Raw genomic sequence first — 17,858 nt, forward strand, 5'->3', positions numbered from 1 at the left:
TGTTAAAATTTCACATGACAGCTGTAACATGACATACTTTTAAAAATGACATTTTGTCGTATAGCAGGGCCCTAAGTCCCCAGAAATAAGAATAGGACAAAGAGGTGGGTAGCCGCGGATCCTGCTAGGTGATCTGCCTGATTCAAATGTGTGGGTCCTCAGCCATAAGACAGAGAGGTGTCTCAGTTACCAAGCAGACGCTGCCCAGGTAGCTGGAGTTTATTTGTATGGTAAACATTGGAAAAGTTCTTCAAAGAACACGGGCTACACGTGAATGAGTTCTAGGGACGGGACTGGACTCAGCACCAGCATGGTCATTTTCAGAATGTAGGTTAATGAATATGTCCACCAGGTGGCAAGAGAGCACCAGGCCTGGAGCTAGAAAGTTCAAATCTGGTCTCAGACGCTGGGTGTGTGATTCTGGGCAAGTCACTTAATCCTGCTTGCCTCAGTTCTTCATCTGTAAAACGATCTGGAGAAGGGAATGGCAAGCCCGCCAGTCTCTTTGCCAGGGAAACCCCAAATGGGGTCATGGAAACTTGGACGTGACTGAACAACAGCAAGAACCAGATTATCCATAGCCATTGCCCTCAAGGAGCTTCCATTCTAACAAGGAAATGCTCTTTCCCCTCCTCCCTCTCCCCTGACTCCCTCCCTCTCTCTCCCCATCTCACCTATATCTATAATACAGGATACACATATATGTATGTACATACTCAATAGATACAAAGCGGAAAGTAACCTAATTAGCCAGAGTGGCCTCTCAGTACTCTGAGTGAGAGCTACGCTAGCGGCTGGGCTTTAAGAGAGACGCCACGCTGAAGGTGGCACTTGAGGGTAATCTTAAAGGAAGCTAGGGATTCCAGAGACTTGTCAGGGATGAGGGAAGATGTCTGGGTGTGTGGGTATAGGGGCTTGGGTAGTGGGTGATGACAGACATCAGAAAAGAACACTAAGAAAGCATTTTAGAGGGTTCACAGAAGGAAAGGAAAGGATGCACTGAAGGGCATATAAATAGGGCAAACTGTTTTATGAACCTATTAAGTTTTCATACACATTTGTTTTCTTCCTGCTGTCTCCAAGCTCTCCTTTCTTTCAACCTTCCCTGTTACTGATAAGGGTACTATTTTCCTTCTAGGCTCCCAGGATTGCATCTTCATGTCTTCCCTTGACATCTCACTGTCGCTTACCCTGCATATGCAATCTTCATCAAGCCTGGTTTCTAACTTCACAACCTCTCTCCTTTATATACTCTTCCCTCCACTCATACGACCACAACCGTAGCGTAGGACCTCATCATCTTTCCCCTTGAATGTTGAAATAATAGCCTGCTGGTTGGTCATACTGCTTCAAACCGGTCTCATTTCAATCGTCCCCTATTCACTTGCCACAGTGATCTTGCTGAAGCACAGATCTGATCCCAACTCAACAAATTCCATTGGCTCCCTATTATCTGAAGGATAATATGCATGAAATCATTGATAAGGGATTTAAAGTCCCTCACAAGTTGGCTGCATCCTATCTTTCCTACCTCCTCACACATTGCTCTCCTCTGAGTATTCCAAGTTCTAGTAGTACTGTCCTTCTTGCTCTTCCTGGAATACCAAGCTTGATCTCTCGACTTCACCATTCACTGGATGCTGGCACACCTGGAATGCTCTCTTTTCTCATCTCCACTTCCTGGCTTCCCTCAGGTCTCAGCTCCAATTCTGTCTTCTGCAAAAGGCCTTTTTTTTTCTTGCCTTTTCTCCGACTTCACCTCCCCACAACACACACACATCTGAGATTTCTTTCTAATTACACCATACATATTTTGTACGTACCTAATTAGTCACATGCTGTCTCCTCCATTAGAATATGAGCTCTTTCAGATCTGGCACTGTGTGCTGATTTTTCTTTGTATCCCATTGATAAGCACAGAGCCCAGAATGCCAGTAAGCTCTTACTAAACGCTTGTTGACTGTTACCTCTTACACACATGTATGTGAATATGATCAGGCATAACATAGTTTTTTTTAAAAGGAAGCTCATTTTGATTAGATTCACTGCTAACTTTGGATATCCTGTTTTTCAATACAAGTAGTATTGATATCTTGAGGAATCCTTTGAAGACAAGGTAACAGATTTAGCATTTGTCTAAGACTTGAATAATCCAATGGACACACGATCTCCACCAATGCAGATTGCAATTCATCCATGCCTTCCCATCTTTTTTGACTCTAGTCCGTGTCTTCCTATAATATATGAGACAAATTTGTGGCATGAACTTATCATTAGTCACTTCCTATTTTGGAAAGTAACACTTCACGATTTTTGGAAACTGCTTACTGCAGTCGTCATCGCACATAAGTAAGAGAAAACCAGTGGGATGAGCATAGTATCAGGGTAAAGAAGGAAGACAAGAGAGGTTGGAACCCCAGTGGAAGATCTCCATCCCTTTCTTAGCAGACTGTGAGGAGGAAGACTTGAAGACCAGGAGACCCTGGATGAGCTGGGAGAGGACAGGTAAGCACTCTGGGTAGTTCCCATCCCTGGTTCCAGGAAAAGCCAGAACCCACAGAGAATGGGTTTGGAAGGAATCTAAGAGGGCCTCGAGGGGGAAGGAATATTCAAGTCTTTGGATTCAGGGAGCTCTTCAACCAGCTCTCCCTGACTCATAGGACAGATCAAGTTTGGTCACAGGAGGATGAAGATGAAAGATCTTTTGACTGTGAGCAGAGACCTTCTGGGTCTTACTGTATTTCCAAAAAACTATTTCTTGACCTTTCCCAGGCTGGATTCTTCTGAAGCAAAGAGACTTTCACTGGGCAACCCTTAGGTATTTACAAAGACTTCTAGCTCAGGGGCAGCTGAAAGAAGTCTCCCAATCTGCTCTGTTTATTGTAGACAAGAGGAATAGATTGTTGCCTTTTTGGAGATCCTTCTGCTTTGAATTCCTCAGTCTAGAATTCATTGTCTGGCTCTCAGATGCAGCCAGCGCATCTTAAGCTAGAGGAAAAAAATTCATACCAGTATACCGACAAGGTCCCTTCCTTTGGTGACAGTCATCCCCACATTTTATTGTGCAGATGGGATTAAGGTTGGGGAAATCTTGGGGGTTGATACTCCTAGAATAGACACTCAAATTCAATTTGCACAAATTTCAGGCCTGTATTCATGTTTGCTCCATTCCTGCAGTGTAGACCGTAAGCCTTTTCTAAACTCTGAGAAGGTAAGGGATGGAAGAGAGAGAATATTAGCAGTCAGAGATCATAGAAATACACACCCAACACTCTATTTCCCCCCTTTTCACAGCTTATGATATAAATAGTCTTCAAACCCAGTTCAAGGTATATAACAACTGTTAAGCCTGACTTCCTGGTCACTTGGGGTACCCCACAGCAATCTGGATCTCTTCTGACTTTCCAAAGCACTTCTTTCTCCTAGATCTTCCCAGAAATAGCTCTTAGATTGCTTCCTTTTTCAATTCTCTTGCTTAGTCTATCCATCCTCTCTAGACAGAGGCAAGCTTTGGAAAATGAGAGGTTGTATTCTCCAGCCCCTTTCCTCATGGCACAGCTGAACCCAAATCTAAACTCATGCTAGGCCCTCAAAGTTCCATGGAATCAAGGAATCAGAATGTTGTGGGCTCCTAGCTAGTTAAGTTTACTACCTCCTATTTATTTTCCCCCATCCTAGACCTCCCTAATCCTCATAGAGTGCTGCGACAGAATGAGGGGGTTGTCGGGAGAAGTCTGTCCACTTTGAAGAGATAGGTTTGAGCTGTGGACTCTATGCCAAGCCTTCGTCACAGAACAAGGGTGAAATTATCAATTTGGATACTTTTCACGGTCAGAAATAGCCTGATTTGTGAAAGCTTGTTTCTCACATCCACCTTTAAGTAAGATCAATAACCCCATTTATATGGCTCATTCAATCAGTTCCCTCTCAATCAATCGATCAACAAAAAATTATTAAATGGACACCACGTGCCTACCTTGGCACTATTCTAAGTGTGTTTCATGGGGAGCAACTCATGGGGACAAATTCAAAATTGAGACAGTCCCAATTCCCCGAGGTGATACCAGATATATAGGCAAGAGACAGCAGGGAAAGAGTGTTTTGGGCTAGGCAGTCATCAAAGTTGCCTGCATGTGAAGGTATAGGGCCATCGGTTGCTGAACTCTTTTCCAGCCTGATTTACTTATTGCTTCTCTTAGCGTAAGAGAAGAGAGGGGATTGGGAGTGTGTGCATAAGGTGTCCCACAAATCGCAAGATGTCCCTGCTGCCTAGATCCCGGTGTTCTATAGAAGTCTCGATGGGATAGAGCATAGTCTAAGCATCTGGGACTGCTGGGAAGGAGAAGGATGGATTGAAGACCCACTTACCCACTCACGTTTTAATTCAGGCATCTCCACCTCCACTTCCCTCAACTTTGGGGGTTACTGTGGAAGGTCTCTGGAGGATCCTGGACCTGAGTCAAAATGATAACTGTGCATTTTTAGTTTGGGACAGTCATGCATACAGTACCAGTCAGTCTCAAACCTCATGTGAGCCAGTTCACTTTGCTCTGATCTGTGTGGACATGTGCCTTTGGTCACTTCCAGAATATTTCTGGAGAGGATATATTGATCCATACTAGCCCATGTTTCCAGCTGGAAAAAAATGTTAAAAGTATATGTCCTAGGAGCAGCTAGGCGGCTCAGCGGATAAAGTACTGGTCCTGGAATCAGGAGAACTTGAGTTCAAATCGGGCCTCAGGCACATAACACTTACTAGCTGTGTGACCCTGGGCAAGTCACATAACCCCATTGCCAGCCCCCCTCTCCCCCAAAGAAAAACAATGTATGTGTCCTATAATGATGGTTTTAGCAGTGTTATCTTCCCCGATGAAGGACATAACCCCTTGCCTTTGCATCTTAATGGATATCTTTCACGGCCTTTCACGTCCATCACCTCATTTTATTTTTTCAACAACCTAAATCTTTTCTCCAAGCTAACCATTTCCATTTTTTCAATCAACTCTCATATAGTACAGTCTCTAGGCCCTTTTCTGCATGTTCTCCAGTTGAATGCTCTTCCTAAACTACAAAACCCCAAACTGTGATTTGACCAGGGCAGAAGGCTGTGGCATTATCAGCTCCATCGTTCCAGACATCATACTTCTCTTACTGTAGCCCAAGATTGCATTAGCTTCTTTTGGCAACCATTCCCCCATCTTTTTTTTTTAAGGGAAGGGCACCCTAAACCCACATTTCATGTGACTTCTTTTCTTTTTTTACAGCAACACCAGTGACCTCATCGGCTCCAACACAACTCCAAAGGGAATGTTGCCATCCTTTTCCCAGCCAGGTCCCATTTCCTTCCCACAGGGTCCAATGGGGACATCTGTGCAACTTTACAAATCGAAAGCATACCTGCAGAAGTTCTTGAAAGGGGAGCCCAAGGTGCTGGGGGTGAGTCAGAGTCCCTATTCCTGGGAAATTGATTCATATATTTCTGTCTGGGAGGAACTTACAAGAATTCCACCTACCAATATAGCTAGGCAACAACCCTACCATTTATAATCTTAGAAAATTTTTGGGAGCCAGTAGGAAGTTAAATGATATATCTGGGAAAACACGATCAGTCTATGTAAGAGTTAAGAGGACCTCAACCCAGGTCCTCCTGATCATTCAGCAAGATCTCTATCCACTATGCTTTTCTACTTCTCTCGATCTTATATGATTCTAGGATTTTGGAGCTGGATAAGACTGTAGACATGTTTTAGTCCAACCATCTATTTCACAGATGAAACAGACTGAGGTTGGGCAGCAAGGTGGTGGAGTGGATAGAACATTGGAATTGGAATCAGGAAGACTCATTTTCATGAGTTAAAAACTGGTCTCAGACACTTACTAGCTGTGTGACTCTGGGCAAGTCACCTACTCTCATTGACTTCAATTTTCTCATCTGCAAAAATGATCTAAAGAGGGAAATGGCAAAGCATCCCAGTATCTCTGTCAAGAAAACCCCAAATAGGATCACCAAGAGTTGGGCCAACTGCAAAATGACTGAAGGACAACAAAAGAAAGGACTTGTCCACAGTTCTAGAGGTTTTAAGGAGTAGAGCTGGGGATTGATCCTATTTTCCCTGACTTGAAATCTCAAACAATCAATCAAGTAGCCTATAATACACTTTTATTAAGCTTCTACTACATGCCAGTTTACTGTGACCTCTTGCTCATACCCAGTAAAGTTCTATTAAAAAAACACATTTGGGAAAGGCAAAAGAATCTTGACTCCATTTCTGGAGAGAAGTGACTCAGTCCTCTATGTACTCATGAAAATCTCTTTCCCTTTTAGACTGTCCAGATCATGATCGCCCTGATGAACTTCACTTTGGGAATGGTTCTCATTTTGGTTCCTATGAAAACTTATTATGTGCATGAATATTTTCTTCTTCATACTGGCTACATATTCTGGGGAACAGCGTTTGTGAGTAGAATTAATAAAACCAATTCTGAAATATGGAGTTTTCCCCTCTGTTCTTTGGAGACAGGAAGGAATCTGTCTACAATATGTCCTTTATGCCTGGGGTTTCTCATTTCCAATTTCCAATGGTGGAGACAGGGAAGGGTTGATATTATGATACATGATATGTATTATATATTGAAATAGTATGTTATATATATTATATGACATATATAAAGTGTAAAATGTGATAATATATAATATATATAGTAATACACATAAATATATAATCTACTCTATACAGTATACTGGGATGATAGATCAATAGATTTATCAATAGATAGATAGATAGATAAATAGATAGTATCCAAGCCCATGATAAGGAAGCCCAGTCATTTTTTATTACAACAATTCAAAGCCCAATGGGATGAGAGATGTAGAGCTTGGACTGCATTATAGTCCATCTCACCTTATTTTTACAAGTTCAGAGCCGTGAAGTGACTTACTGAAGGTCCCAGAGCTATTGATCACCACAGCTAGAATTTGTACCATGGTTTTCCTAGGGACAAAGCCAGCACTCTTTCCACCTTGCCATGTTATTGTGTGATCATCTGGAGAGAAATGTGCTTTTCACTCTCTATGGCTCACGATTTATAGATTTCCAAACCATTTAATCACAAGAACCCTCTAAGGCACATAGCACAGGTATTATCATCCCCATTCTGCAAATGAGAAAACTGAGATTCAGTTGTTGATGGCCTTCCTTAGAAGCATGCAACTATTTTGTATGTGAGTCAGGATTATGATGCAAAGTACAGTGTTTAGTTAATTCTGCAATAATGCTAAGACAGCCAAGTGACTAAATTTAAAATAATTGAGATACTCACCAGAGCAGCTCATTTCTCTTAAAAATGATATATTAATTGGAATCCTTTTTTTTAAAAAAAAAAAACCCTTTTTTTTTTCCTGTGGCCTGATTGAGGGATTGACCTTCCCTGCTTCTCTGGGCTGACTCATAAACCCAAGTCACCACCATTCTTGTAAGGTCAAGTTCTTCCCAGAAGAGTGGCCGTGTGGCTAGCATACAAAGTCATGCAGAGTCATGGGCATAACACAAGTTCAGGGTTAGATTCACCCTTATCATTTTCCATTGGAACTCTCGGGTGCTATCTGAAGTGCTCTGTGTTTATGCAAAATCACTCACCATTGATTCTTATGTGTGAAACATTTATCAAATAAGAAAGCAAAAGCGAGAGTAATCACAGCATTTAGTGGATGGAAGGTAAGAACAGGAATAATCAAAGCATTTACTCAGCAAAAGGAACCACCTACAGCAGCCCTCCCGTAAACGTGTGCCACTGTCCACTGAAGAGAGAGAGCACGTGCCTACAGAAACCAAGCAGGAAATCACATAAAAAACAACTCACCTTTCTAGTATCACCACTGATGTTCTTATTCTGTTCCAGAAACAGTCTGTACCATGCATCACCTGTTGGGCAGAAGAACTCTGTTATCAGCTCCCCTCCTTGTCCTCACAGCTGTTCTACTATGCAAATGTAACTCTCTCTGACTCTTGGGCCACCGACATGATATGAAGTTCTTTTCTCATACAGCTATCCTTATTAGGAGGCTAAGAAATGGTTACTTTTTTTTGTTTTGTTTTAGTCATTTTTTTCTTTTGGGTGAGGCAATTGGGGTTAAGTGACTTGCCTAGAGTCACACAGCTAGGAAATATGTTTCTGAGGCCAGATTTCAATTCAGGTCCTCCTGACTCCAAGGCTGGTGCTCTATCTGGGGCACCACCTAGCTGCCCCAAACTGTTACTTTTTTAAAAAGAAAAGCATATCCGTATTGCTTACAGAAATGGAAATGCAAATCTCATGTTTTCTGCTTTTTTTCTTCTTCTCTTGAGATATATAGAACTCAGCAGGGAAACACAGGTAACCACGAAGGGTTTCCCATCAATTAGGAGGTAGATGGCACTTAATGACAATAAACTCCCAACAGGAGAGGCTTGTGCTTTCTCCAATTATCTTTCCCTAAAGCAATGTCTCTTTTCCAATAGAGCATGCATGCTCTTGGTTGACTCTCTCGGTTGACTCCACCTGCAAACATCTGCTCTAATTTTCTGATTGAGTCAGCAAGCAAATATTTCCTAAAGGCCAATTACTCTGCTGAGAGCTGGGGCTACAAAGAGAGGGAAAAGACACTTCCTATTCTCAAGGAGTTTATAGTCTAATGGGGAAGACAGCATATTAAATGAAACTGAAAATTGGGGGCAGGGGAAAAAATACACAGCATGGGGACATGATGAAGACCTATAGTTAAATAAGAAAGAATGATCTTGGAGAAGCTCTCAAACTCACCCTCTCCTATTAGTGGGAGGAAGGGGCCCTCGGACCAAGGGGGATTGAAGAGGTGTAAGCTTCAGAATTTACTCCATCATACAAGAGGTTTCCTCTACTCTTCTTTTTAAAATAATAGGTAATAAGTAATAAGTAGCATGGTCAGCATCCCTCTTTAGGCAATTTTTATGTCTGCTCTGTCATCAGTCTTCTGATCTTCCTCTATGCTCCACTGTGCCTGGATTTTTCTTATTGTCTCCTCTTTCCTATACTTTCTAATGCCTCACATCTGGGGCTTTTTGTATTTAGTGACTGCTGACTGCCTTAAGTTGTGAAACTCAAAAAAATCCTCTCTTCTTCCCGGTGTGATTGGAGCAACCCTTATATAACCCTCCAGTATTTCCCCAACCAGTTTGTCAGATGTTACTTTAATACTGAAACTGGCTATATGTAAACAAACTAATGAACAACAGTGAATCACAACACCATGATCTCAGTCGATGTTGTGCTTTCAAACAAGTCCTTTCAGTATATTAGTTAGAGGGAACTTTTCTCTCAGATCCTCAGAATGATTTGCCAATCTCATTATACACTCAGAGACACACATGAAGAAAAAATACACACACAAACAAATACATGCCTGTACACATGTATGTGTATTGATCTAGAAATAGATAGATAGGTAGGTAGGTAGGTAGGTAGGTAGGTAGGTAGGTAGGTAAGACGTAGTAGGTAAGTAGGTAAGTAACATTTGAAGAGCCTTGTTTCTTCTCAAACTTTCATGGAGTATAAGCCATAAGAGACTAGCTTTGTTTTCATTTTTGGCATGAGTACCTGCATTTCAGAGTAATCTGTGTTAATTCCCATTATGAAGGAAGGCAGGCCTGACAATTGTGCCTTGTTTAAATGTTTATGAAGCAGCTGGAGCATGTAATGGAGCCATCAGAGACATCAGTTCTCAGGGATAGCAGAGGCAATTTTCAGCAACTGGCTGGGAAAGAGTGAGCACAACCGGGACTGAAATGAAAGTTTTAAGGCATTCATGTACTACGTCTTCTGTCCACAGTTCATTATCTCTGGCTCCCTCTCCATTGCTGCAGAGAACAGAACTGCAAACACTCTGGTGAGTAGCATTCCCTCTTTGTCTATAGCTCAAGAAGAGGAAATTCTTTTTAATCTCTTTTCGGCTCTCCGGAAAGAAAAGGGATAAATGAATGGAAAGGTCATTGACAGACAACGTCAGCAACCCTTGGCTGGATTGTAATATGCCTGCCTGACCAATGCTTATGGCTGAGTTTGTACCTTGGGGTCACAGAGGGGATGAATCACTATTGGCTGCTCCCCCATTATTCAGATTGCTACCTGGGAAAGCCTGCAGCCATACCAGCAGAAATAAAAATTGCTCTCTTGACTTTTTAGTTCCCTTGACCTCTTCAATCATCTTTATGTAAAAATACATGGAAAGGGGCAGCTAGATGGTGGCTCGATGTATAACGTGCTTGGCCTGAAGTCAGGAAGACTCATCTTCTTGAGTTCAAAGCTAGCCTCAGACACTTACTAGCTGTGTAACCTTGCACAAGTTACTTAACCCTGTTTCTCCCGGTTCCTCATCTGTTAAATGAGCTGGAGAATGAGATGACGAGCTACTTCAGCATCTTTGCCAAGGAAATCCCAAACGGGGTCATGATAAGTCTGACATGACTGAAATGACTGAACAACAATAACAAAGGATCTCAGTGCAGATGCTGCATTGCCTAGAATGCAAAGACTTGGGGAAATAAGCAGACTGTCCGTTGGTCTTTGTATCTGGAGAAGCTTGTAGAGTCTCTAGCTCATAATAGTTGCTCCATGGGTGTCTCTTTCTCTTGCTGCTGGATGTACAATCTTGAACCGGACTGGACACGTGGTAGGGGCTCCATAGCCACGTGTTAATGAGTTAACTGATTAATGGGTTCTTGCTTGCTTTCAGGTCCAAAGCAGTCTGGCAATGAACGCTGTAAGCTCGGTGGCAGCAGGGCTGGGAATCATCTTTTTCTCATTCAACTTGTCAATGACAGATTCACTCCATTATTTTTGTGACTATGAAAGTTCCTCTGATTCCTGTTTTTTGGGCATGTTTATATTGATGGTGAGTACTTTCAAGCTGGAGCCAGCTCTGACCATGGATCTTTGGAATGGGCAGTCTTTACAGGCCAGGTCAGAGACACCAAGTGTCCTGCAGGCTCTGAAACTTTGAGAAGTAATTTGCTCGAGTTGGGAAACAAGAGGAAATTCCTTAACATTTCTGGTCATTCCTGTCTTTAGAGTCAGAAATGTGAATTCTGAGAACTCCAAAGGGTCGAAAATTCAATTCAACAAATAAGTATCTGGGTATTCAGTTAGCACTACTTGTGAGGTGATGTACTCAGCACAGGCAGTATAAAGATACTAAAAAATGCCACGGTTCTTGCTGGCAGATAACTTATAGTCTCACTTATTCTTTGGGAAAGGACAGGTAGGGGAAAAAAGATCTATGACAGAAGAGGACAAGGTAAATGTGAAGGAGAGCTTCAGGAAACATTTGAAGAGAGAAAATCCACTTCTGACTGAAGGAGAGAGGGGTGTCAAGAAAGTCTTTAAGGACAGAATGCTAACTGAGAAGAATTTGGAAGAAACAGAAGAGCCAGTAGATAAACATGAGCCTACTCCTGGTCTATGGTCCTTGTGGGAGAAAGCAGGGAAGAATGGGAGATAGAGAATGTCAAAAGTTAGCCTAGATGGAGATTAGAAAAGAAGAACGAATGCAGTGAGAACATCAGTGGGTGATTGAGGCAAGAATGGAAATGAGAAGCAAGCTTAGGAAGAAAGAGCTCCTCAGGGGCAGCTAGGTGGTACAGTAGATAAAGCTCTGGCCTTCGAGTCTGGAGGACATGAGTTCAAATCTGGCCTCAGACACTGTGTGACCCTGGGCAAGTCACTGAACCCTGATTGCCTCAAAAAACCAAAACCAACATCAACAACAAAAAAGAAAGAGCTCCTCTACCAAATGCTTTTGCTCCCCACCCCTCTTCTCCCTTCCCCTTGGTGGATTATAAACGTTGAAATTCACACCCAGAATTGGGCCTCTGACTGATGGCTACTGGCATCACTGTGGAATCGGAGACCGCCCCCATCAACTGAACACCCCAGATCCACCCAATCTCTAAAGAAAACAGACATAGACATTGACCCCTGGTCAGAAATCTGTCTTCTTTTAGAGGGTTTAAGTTTTCCTGTATCAAAGAACCCTGTGCTGAGCCCCCATTATGTACTCAGATGGATGCCAGCCTAGCTTGTGTATGGGATAGAGCGCAAGAGAAGAATGCTTGTGTGACCATAGGCAGGGCAGTTTTCTGAGACTCAGTTTGCTGATATGCAAAAAGGGGTAGTCATCCTTGCACAATATGTGACATAAGGTCATTGTGAGGAAAGTGTTTTGTGGGTCTTAAATGTGACATTATTTTTGTGACTAGTAATAAGAACTTAACATTCATGTTGCATTTTAAGGTTTATGAAGAGCTTTTCATACATCTTAGGTTTCGTTTCAAGACAGTCACCTTCCTCCTGTTTTGTGTCCTTTAATATGCCCTTTCCCTTTTTTCTTCCTGAGTTGTTTGAAGTAAAGCCTTGTGTCCACCTCTCAGCATTCTCTCTTTGGTCCCTCTTTGCAGGGAATCAATGTGATACTACTGATCCTAGCTATTCTGGAACTTGCCATCTCCCTCGCAGTATCAAGTTTTGGCTGCAAAGCCACCTGCTGTAGTCAGAGTTCGGTGAGTAGCTGGCATCATGTAGTGCCTCTGTTACTTTGCTGGGACTGTGCCATAGGGCTTCTCCTGGAACAATCGCCAAGTGGGGCCTTCCAAGGATTAGTGAGAGGACAGCCTACCTTCAGAGAGGAAGTTTGTGTGTCTCTGCCTCCATGCCCTTAAGCATCATATCTAGTGTCAGAGACCAATCATCCCCTGGGGCCACCAGTGAGGATGTCAAGAATCCTCAGGCACTAAGAGGGACACCCTTTTCTCCCTCACCATCCCTACTCGACCGAGATTGCACCATTCACATCACAAGTAGGCAGATAGCGAATCCCAGTTAAGAATAAAGTCTGAGGGAACATTTTGTTTTCCCTACCTTGGCCCCAAAGAGAAGACATAGAAATTTGCCAGGGGAGTGCTTTGATCAATTTGATGATTTCACAACCTAGTGAGTCTCTATCTGGGATATTACATCTACCTAGAAAGGATATGAGGCACATCCATTGACAATGTACTTAAGATGATTACAGTGGCACCTTTCTGGGCATGCCCAGATATGCCTCAACTAGACTGAGGGCATACCTTTAAGTCTCATTGGTTGGTTTGGCTATCTTGGGCTTTCTGGTTTAGTGTCATGTCTTTGTATTCAGCATAAATAAAGGAGGCAATTACAGGATCACTCTTTCCCTGCCTCCTCTTTTGAGAATTCGTTGAGCAGCCCATTCCAGAGTGGCTTTGCAGATTGAGTGTGAGGACTTAAAGCGAAGGATGCCATAAGGCAGAAAGGTGGTGGGAAGAGAGGAGAACAGTGTAGAGAGCGAATTAGAAGAATAAGTGTACATGAGAAGTTGCCAGTCAGTACCATTACAATACCTTCCTTCCAAGTTGCTTTAAGCCAGAGCCAGCCCTTTGCATAAAAGGGAAGTCCCTAGAGATTTTCTACCCTGACAATTGCTTCACCTCTCTTTCTGCACCCTTGGATGACTCATGAATACAGTTTCCATTTGCTTTATAGGTCACTCTTATCATGTCTCCTCCACCCTACGTACCAGAGAACCCAGGTGCTAAGGCCTCCTTAGGAGAGGCAATGCTTCGAAGCACAGTTTCTGACACCAGTGCATTGCCTGGAAGCCATCCTGACAGTTTCATATAAAACAAATGCTTTCGCATCCCTAGGGAAGGCTCCTTCCATTACTGGCTGTTTCCCAGTGAAACATAGAGCAAAGTGACTCTATTTTCTGGAATTCTTTGTTCACAGTTACCTTCAGCCTTGGCCATGGGCTAATCACATCTGCTTTCTCATTTTTCACAACAACCTGATTATCTCAGTATTTGCTCACAATAATGTCAGCAAAAATGTCAGTAAATCATATTTTTCTTTGGCTGTATCAAGCCTAGCCTGTTGAAGCCTATGAATATTGGGAAATAGGGTCCCTAGAAGATAAGATAAGGGAAGAAGAAGAAATGGAGATGGCAGCACAAAACTAGATCCTTTCCCGTCCTCCACAAATGAAGATTCTTGACCTTTGGAATTTTCTCCTGCTTTTACCTGACGACGTCCCGTGATTCTGCCTCCAGTAGTCTGGGTTCCATCACCTTTGCTCTTTGACCTCTCTGTTTGCTCCTCCAGCACCTTGGCCATTAAAGAAAATACCTCCTTTCTACCCTGCTTCCCTGTCAGTGAGACATTTTTGGAAGAACTTAACTCTAATCTCAAAAATTCGGCATCCTTTTCTGACCCCACAGAATCAGAAACAGCTTCATCATTGGCCCTCCCTCTACCACCAAACTCTCATTTTAAAGCTTCCTGGTTCAGTGTATTGTTTTAAAAAAAGACCTTTGGATTAGGAGTCAGAAGAGCTGGGGATGCAAATCCTTTCTCTGAGGCTTCCTATCTATGCCACCATAGCCTCACCTTTTCTGCACTTCAGTTTCCTTTGGCATAAATTCGGGACAGCCAGACCCCGCCTGCCGATCTCACAGGATGGTTGTGAGCATTGCATGGCACAGCACAGTCAACTGCTCTGTAAGCCTGAGATGCCAGTAAGTGTCAGCAAGACAGAGCTGTGTGCAGTGTGCTAGGCGGAGTAAGGCAGACCTGAACACAGGTCTGGCCTCAGACTCTTACCAGCTGTGTGACTCCGGCAAAATCGCTTAACCTTTCTCAGCCTCAGTTTTCTCATATGTAAAATGAAGAGCAACAATAGCACCTGCCTCGTGGAGTTTTTTTTGGGATCAGTTGAAATAATGTTTGTAAAGTGTTTTGCCAACCTTGATGAGCATGTAACATTAACTTGCTAGTCATCATGTCAGGGCTTCTTGTTTCTTATAATTCTTATTTCTCCAATGTTTCCTCTTACCATAGTATTGACTTAGACGATCTGGCCACTGCTCTGGCAAAATTTTGGAAATAGAGGAAATTAGGTTCAAATACATGATGGTTTCCCTTGCTCCAGATCTGAACTTCCGATTCAATTATGAGTTTAAGTACAATTTTATATCTATTCCTTTATTATTATGTCTATTATTTTATATCTATTATAACAATCACAATGACTACAGCAACATAAGCAATGATATCTTGCACTTACTTTTTTTTAAGGTTTGGAAAATGCTTCATGAGTAATTTGTTATTTTATCCTCACAGCAATTCTGAGCTGTAGAGACAAACTGGTTAAATGACTTCACCAGGGTCATGCAGCTGGCAAGTAAGTGTCCGAGGCATGATTTGAACTCGGTTTTCCTGGAATCCAGACCCAGTACTCTAGTCAAAGCTTTTCTGACTCTATTAGGTTTCACATGTTATAGTGTGGCTCAGTGGAAAGAGTACTGGCTTTGGAGTCAAATTGACATCATGGAACCAGACCTCTGACCTTTAATAACTGTGAGAACATTGACAAATTACTTAACATTTCTAGGCCTTATTTTCTTTATATGTAGAATGGGAGGATTTGATTAAATAACCTCATTTACATTCTAAGTTCTAGGGAAATAATTAGCATGTGTTCTGACATTTTCTCACCAATTATTAAAACTGCATCATTTCTTATATTAATTAATCCCTCATCTCTGAGCGCCTACTCCAGTTTAGCAAAAAACTTTGTTGCATAAATTGGAGAAAACTCTTTTCCCATGGGCTTTTGCTCGTCTCCTTTGGTATAATCTGCACACTTTCCCCAGTAACTTTGATTTAAATAAATATTAGGTCTATGGTCTATACAATTTGTTAACTACAAAACAAATAATAAAAATGTTCAAATAATTACTGAAAATGAATCTGCTGTGGCAACAATCGTATTCAGTGTGTCTTCGAACCACTGGTACTATCTTCTTCATTCTACATTGCATTTTTTTTTTGGCTAGTCAATGGGGTGAAGTGACTTGCCCAGGGTCACACAGCTAGTAAGTGTTATGCATCTGAGGACAGATTCAAACTCAGGTCCTCCTGAATCCAGGGCTGGTGCTCTATCCACTGCGCCACCTAGCTTCCCTAGCTTCTTCATTCTAGAAGAAGAGGTCCACCATTCAACTCTCTCAAAATGCCAATTAAAGTCTCTTCTCAAGAATTCATTTCCTAATGAATTTTTTTGAAAACATAAGAGTTAAAAAGTTTTCAAAGTAAAGGAGTTATTTTAGTCTTTTCATTCAGTCTTCTCACTGTTTCTCTCAAACCATCACAGTTAATAATATGTACAGAAAAGTAATTGAACTCTTGGTCTCCTCATGTAATCCTCAAAGAATGACAGTTAAAATGTCTATGACTAAGATTTCATTGCCTCTTAAAGCATAATAACAAATAAGAAGCAAACAAACGTTGTCTATAGTCTCTTTGGGAGAGGTCATTGAAGTTGGTGTTAAAATACAATGAAAGTCACTTCTGGGTCAGGTGAGCACCAAGACAATGAACTAGATCTCCTCTGATCCTCAGGACCTCTCAAAGCTCTCCAGAACACAAATTATATACCAAAGATAAAGCAATTTCAGCTCTTTCTACGGTCTCAGATTCCTGGAAACCAAAGAACATAAAGAAAAAACCAGAACAAAATAAAATCCAAGAACTAATGTTTGCTCACTCAGCATCCCTGCCCCACCTCCCACACTACCAGGAGCAAGGCCGAACTAGCAAACCCATGGACACAAGACCAACTTTTACCAAAATCCTCTCCTACACCCTGGTCCTCCCTCCCTCTTTCTGGTGCTGTAGAACCCTGGCTTCAGCTGTGGAAGTTTCTTTGGGCCTCAACAGCCTGCTTGGCCACAGATCCTCAGAGCAAAAGCCTGCTCAGGGCTGCAACCCCAAAGAAGCACCAGCACTGCAAAGCTCTGAATTGTTAGTACTAGGGAAAGTGAGCTCTGCCCTGTTGGTGTCAGGGCAGAGAATTAAGGAACAGAAAGAATGCCACCAAGTTAAGACACGTAGGAAGCTGCGCAGCCCTTCACCCAGCCTGAGGGAAGAGTATCGCAGCTAGATGGGGCCAGTTCTGTCCATTCTAAAATCATCTGGGAAAGTTACATAGGATGATGAACCATGAATTTCCCAGTGTGGGAGAAGGCTGAGACACTTTCAGGTCCAGCCCTCGAGGAAACCACAATTAGAGGAGAGGGAGTCAGGAAGTGACTGATCAGGAAAATAAGGGATGGAGGGAGGAGACTGAAGGTGCCAAAGATTCCAGGAAGATGAAATCTCAAAGACCTTGAACATAAACAGATAAATCAACAGGAAAAACAGTAACAACAGAGGGAAATAGGGCCTCCAGATCTATTAAATAAGTTCAGGCATCTATTAATGCTGCAGAATGAAGGAAAATGAGCCAACACTTGATGAGACAGGAGACCCTATAGATTCTGAGAAGGCAGAAGTACAACATACTGTTCCTGAATAGTTTAAAAGAGAAATGAAAATCATGAGAGTGGAATTTACTTCTTCCTTTTACTTCCTAGCAAAAATAATGAGCAGAAAGAAAAACTTGAATCTTCAATGGCAAATCTCACCAAAGAAACAAAAGAGAGAATAATAGATTGGAAATGCAAATACACAGAGGTGAAAGACAATCTAGAAGAAGAAAAGCAAAAAAAAAAAAAAGAACATTAAAGGAAAATATTCACTCTGTAAGCAAATATATATAGATTTTGAAGACAACCTTAAGCTCACAGGTCTTCCGGAAGAACATGATGCATGAAATAAAACAAAACAAAAAAACCTTAGCACTATGATGAAGGAAATAATAGAAGAGAACCGCTCAAGAACTTCTGAACATAGAAAATGCAATTCTAATCGAAAGCATTCACAGATCGCCTCCAGAAAAA

The 17,858-nt window shown here is 42.1% G+C and overlaps 1 protein-coding gene and 1 long non-coding RNA gene across 3 annotated transcripts; one reads left to right on the plus strand and one right to left on the minus strand.

Moving 5' to 3' along the window:
- The first annotated feature begins 2,414 nt into the window (after window positions 1-2,414).
- On the plus strand, window positions 2,415-16,117 carry LOC110200687 (membrane-spanning 4-domains subfamily A member 4A-like). 2 transcript variants are annotated; one of them, XM_020976083.2, is made up of 7 exons: window positions 2,415-2,505; window positions 5,265-5,436; window positions 6,326-6,457; window positions 9,845-9,901; window positions 10,748-10,906; window positions 12,468-12,569; window positions 13,567-16,117. In XM_020976083.2, exons 2-7 carry the CDS (start codon window positions 5,308-5,310, stop codon window positions 13,702-13,704), a joined length of 717 nt encoding a protein of 238 aa, XP_020831742.1. In that variant the 5' UTR covers window positions 2,415-2,505; window positions 5,265-5,307; the 3' UTR covers window positions 13,705-16,117. The 2 variants fall into 2 exon arrangements, with proteins under 2 accessions (XP_020831742.1, XP_020831743.1); XM_020976084.2 differs by lacking the exon at window positions 6,326-6,457.
- On the minus strand, window positions 3,030-9,309 carry LOC144455353 (uncharacterized). Its single transcript, XR_013484068.1, has 4 exons — window positions 8,800-9,309; window positions 7,861-7,922; window positions 4,369-4,454; window positions 3,030-3,203 (listed from the first exon to the last, which is right to left on the minus strand). It is a non-coding gene; the product is annotated as an uncharacterized LOC144455353 (long non-coding RNA).
- Window positions 16,118-17,858: the final 1,741 nt, after the last annotated feature.

The sequence above is a fragment of the Phascolarctos cinereus genome, unplaced genomic scaffold (assembly GCF_003287225.1).
Source record: "Phascolarctos cinereus isolate Bilbo 61053 unplaced genomic scaffold, phaCin_HiC Scaffold_9;HRSCAF=440, whole genome shotgun sequence".
NCBI classification, from domain to species: domain Eukaryota; kingdom Metazoa; phylum Chordata; class Mammalia; order Diprotodontia; family Phascolarctidae; genus Phascolarctos; species Phascolarctos cinereus.

Bases quoted from the DNA above. Each gene is read 5' to 3' on its own strand.
- LOC110200687 (XM_020976083.2), top strand. From the start codon at position 5,308: ATGTTGCCATCCTTTTCCCAGCCAGGTCCCATTTCCTTCCCACAGGGT. The intron at 6,458-9,844 runs GTGAGTAGAATT...TTCTGTCCACAG, and splicing joins TATTCTGGGGAACAGCGTTT to TTCATTATCTCTGGCTCCCT. The intron at 12,570-13,566 runs GTGAGTAGCTGG...TTTGCTTTATAG, and splicing joins CCTGCTGTAGTCAGAGTTCG to GTCACTCTTATCATGTCTCC.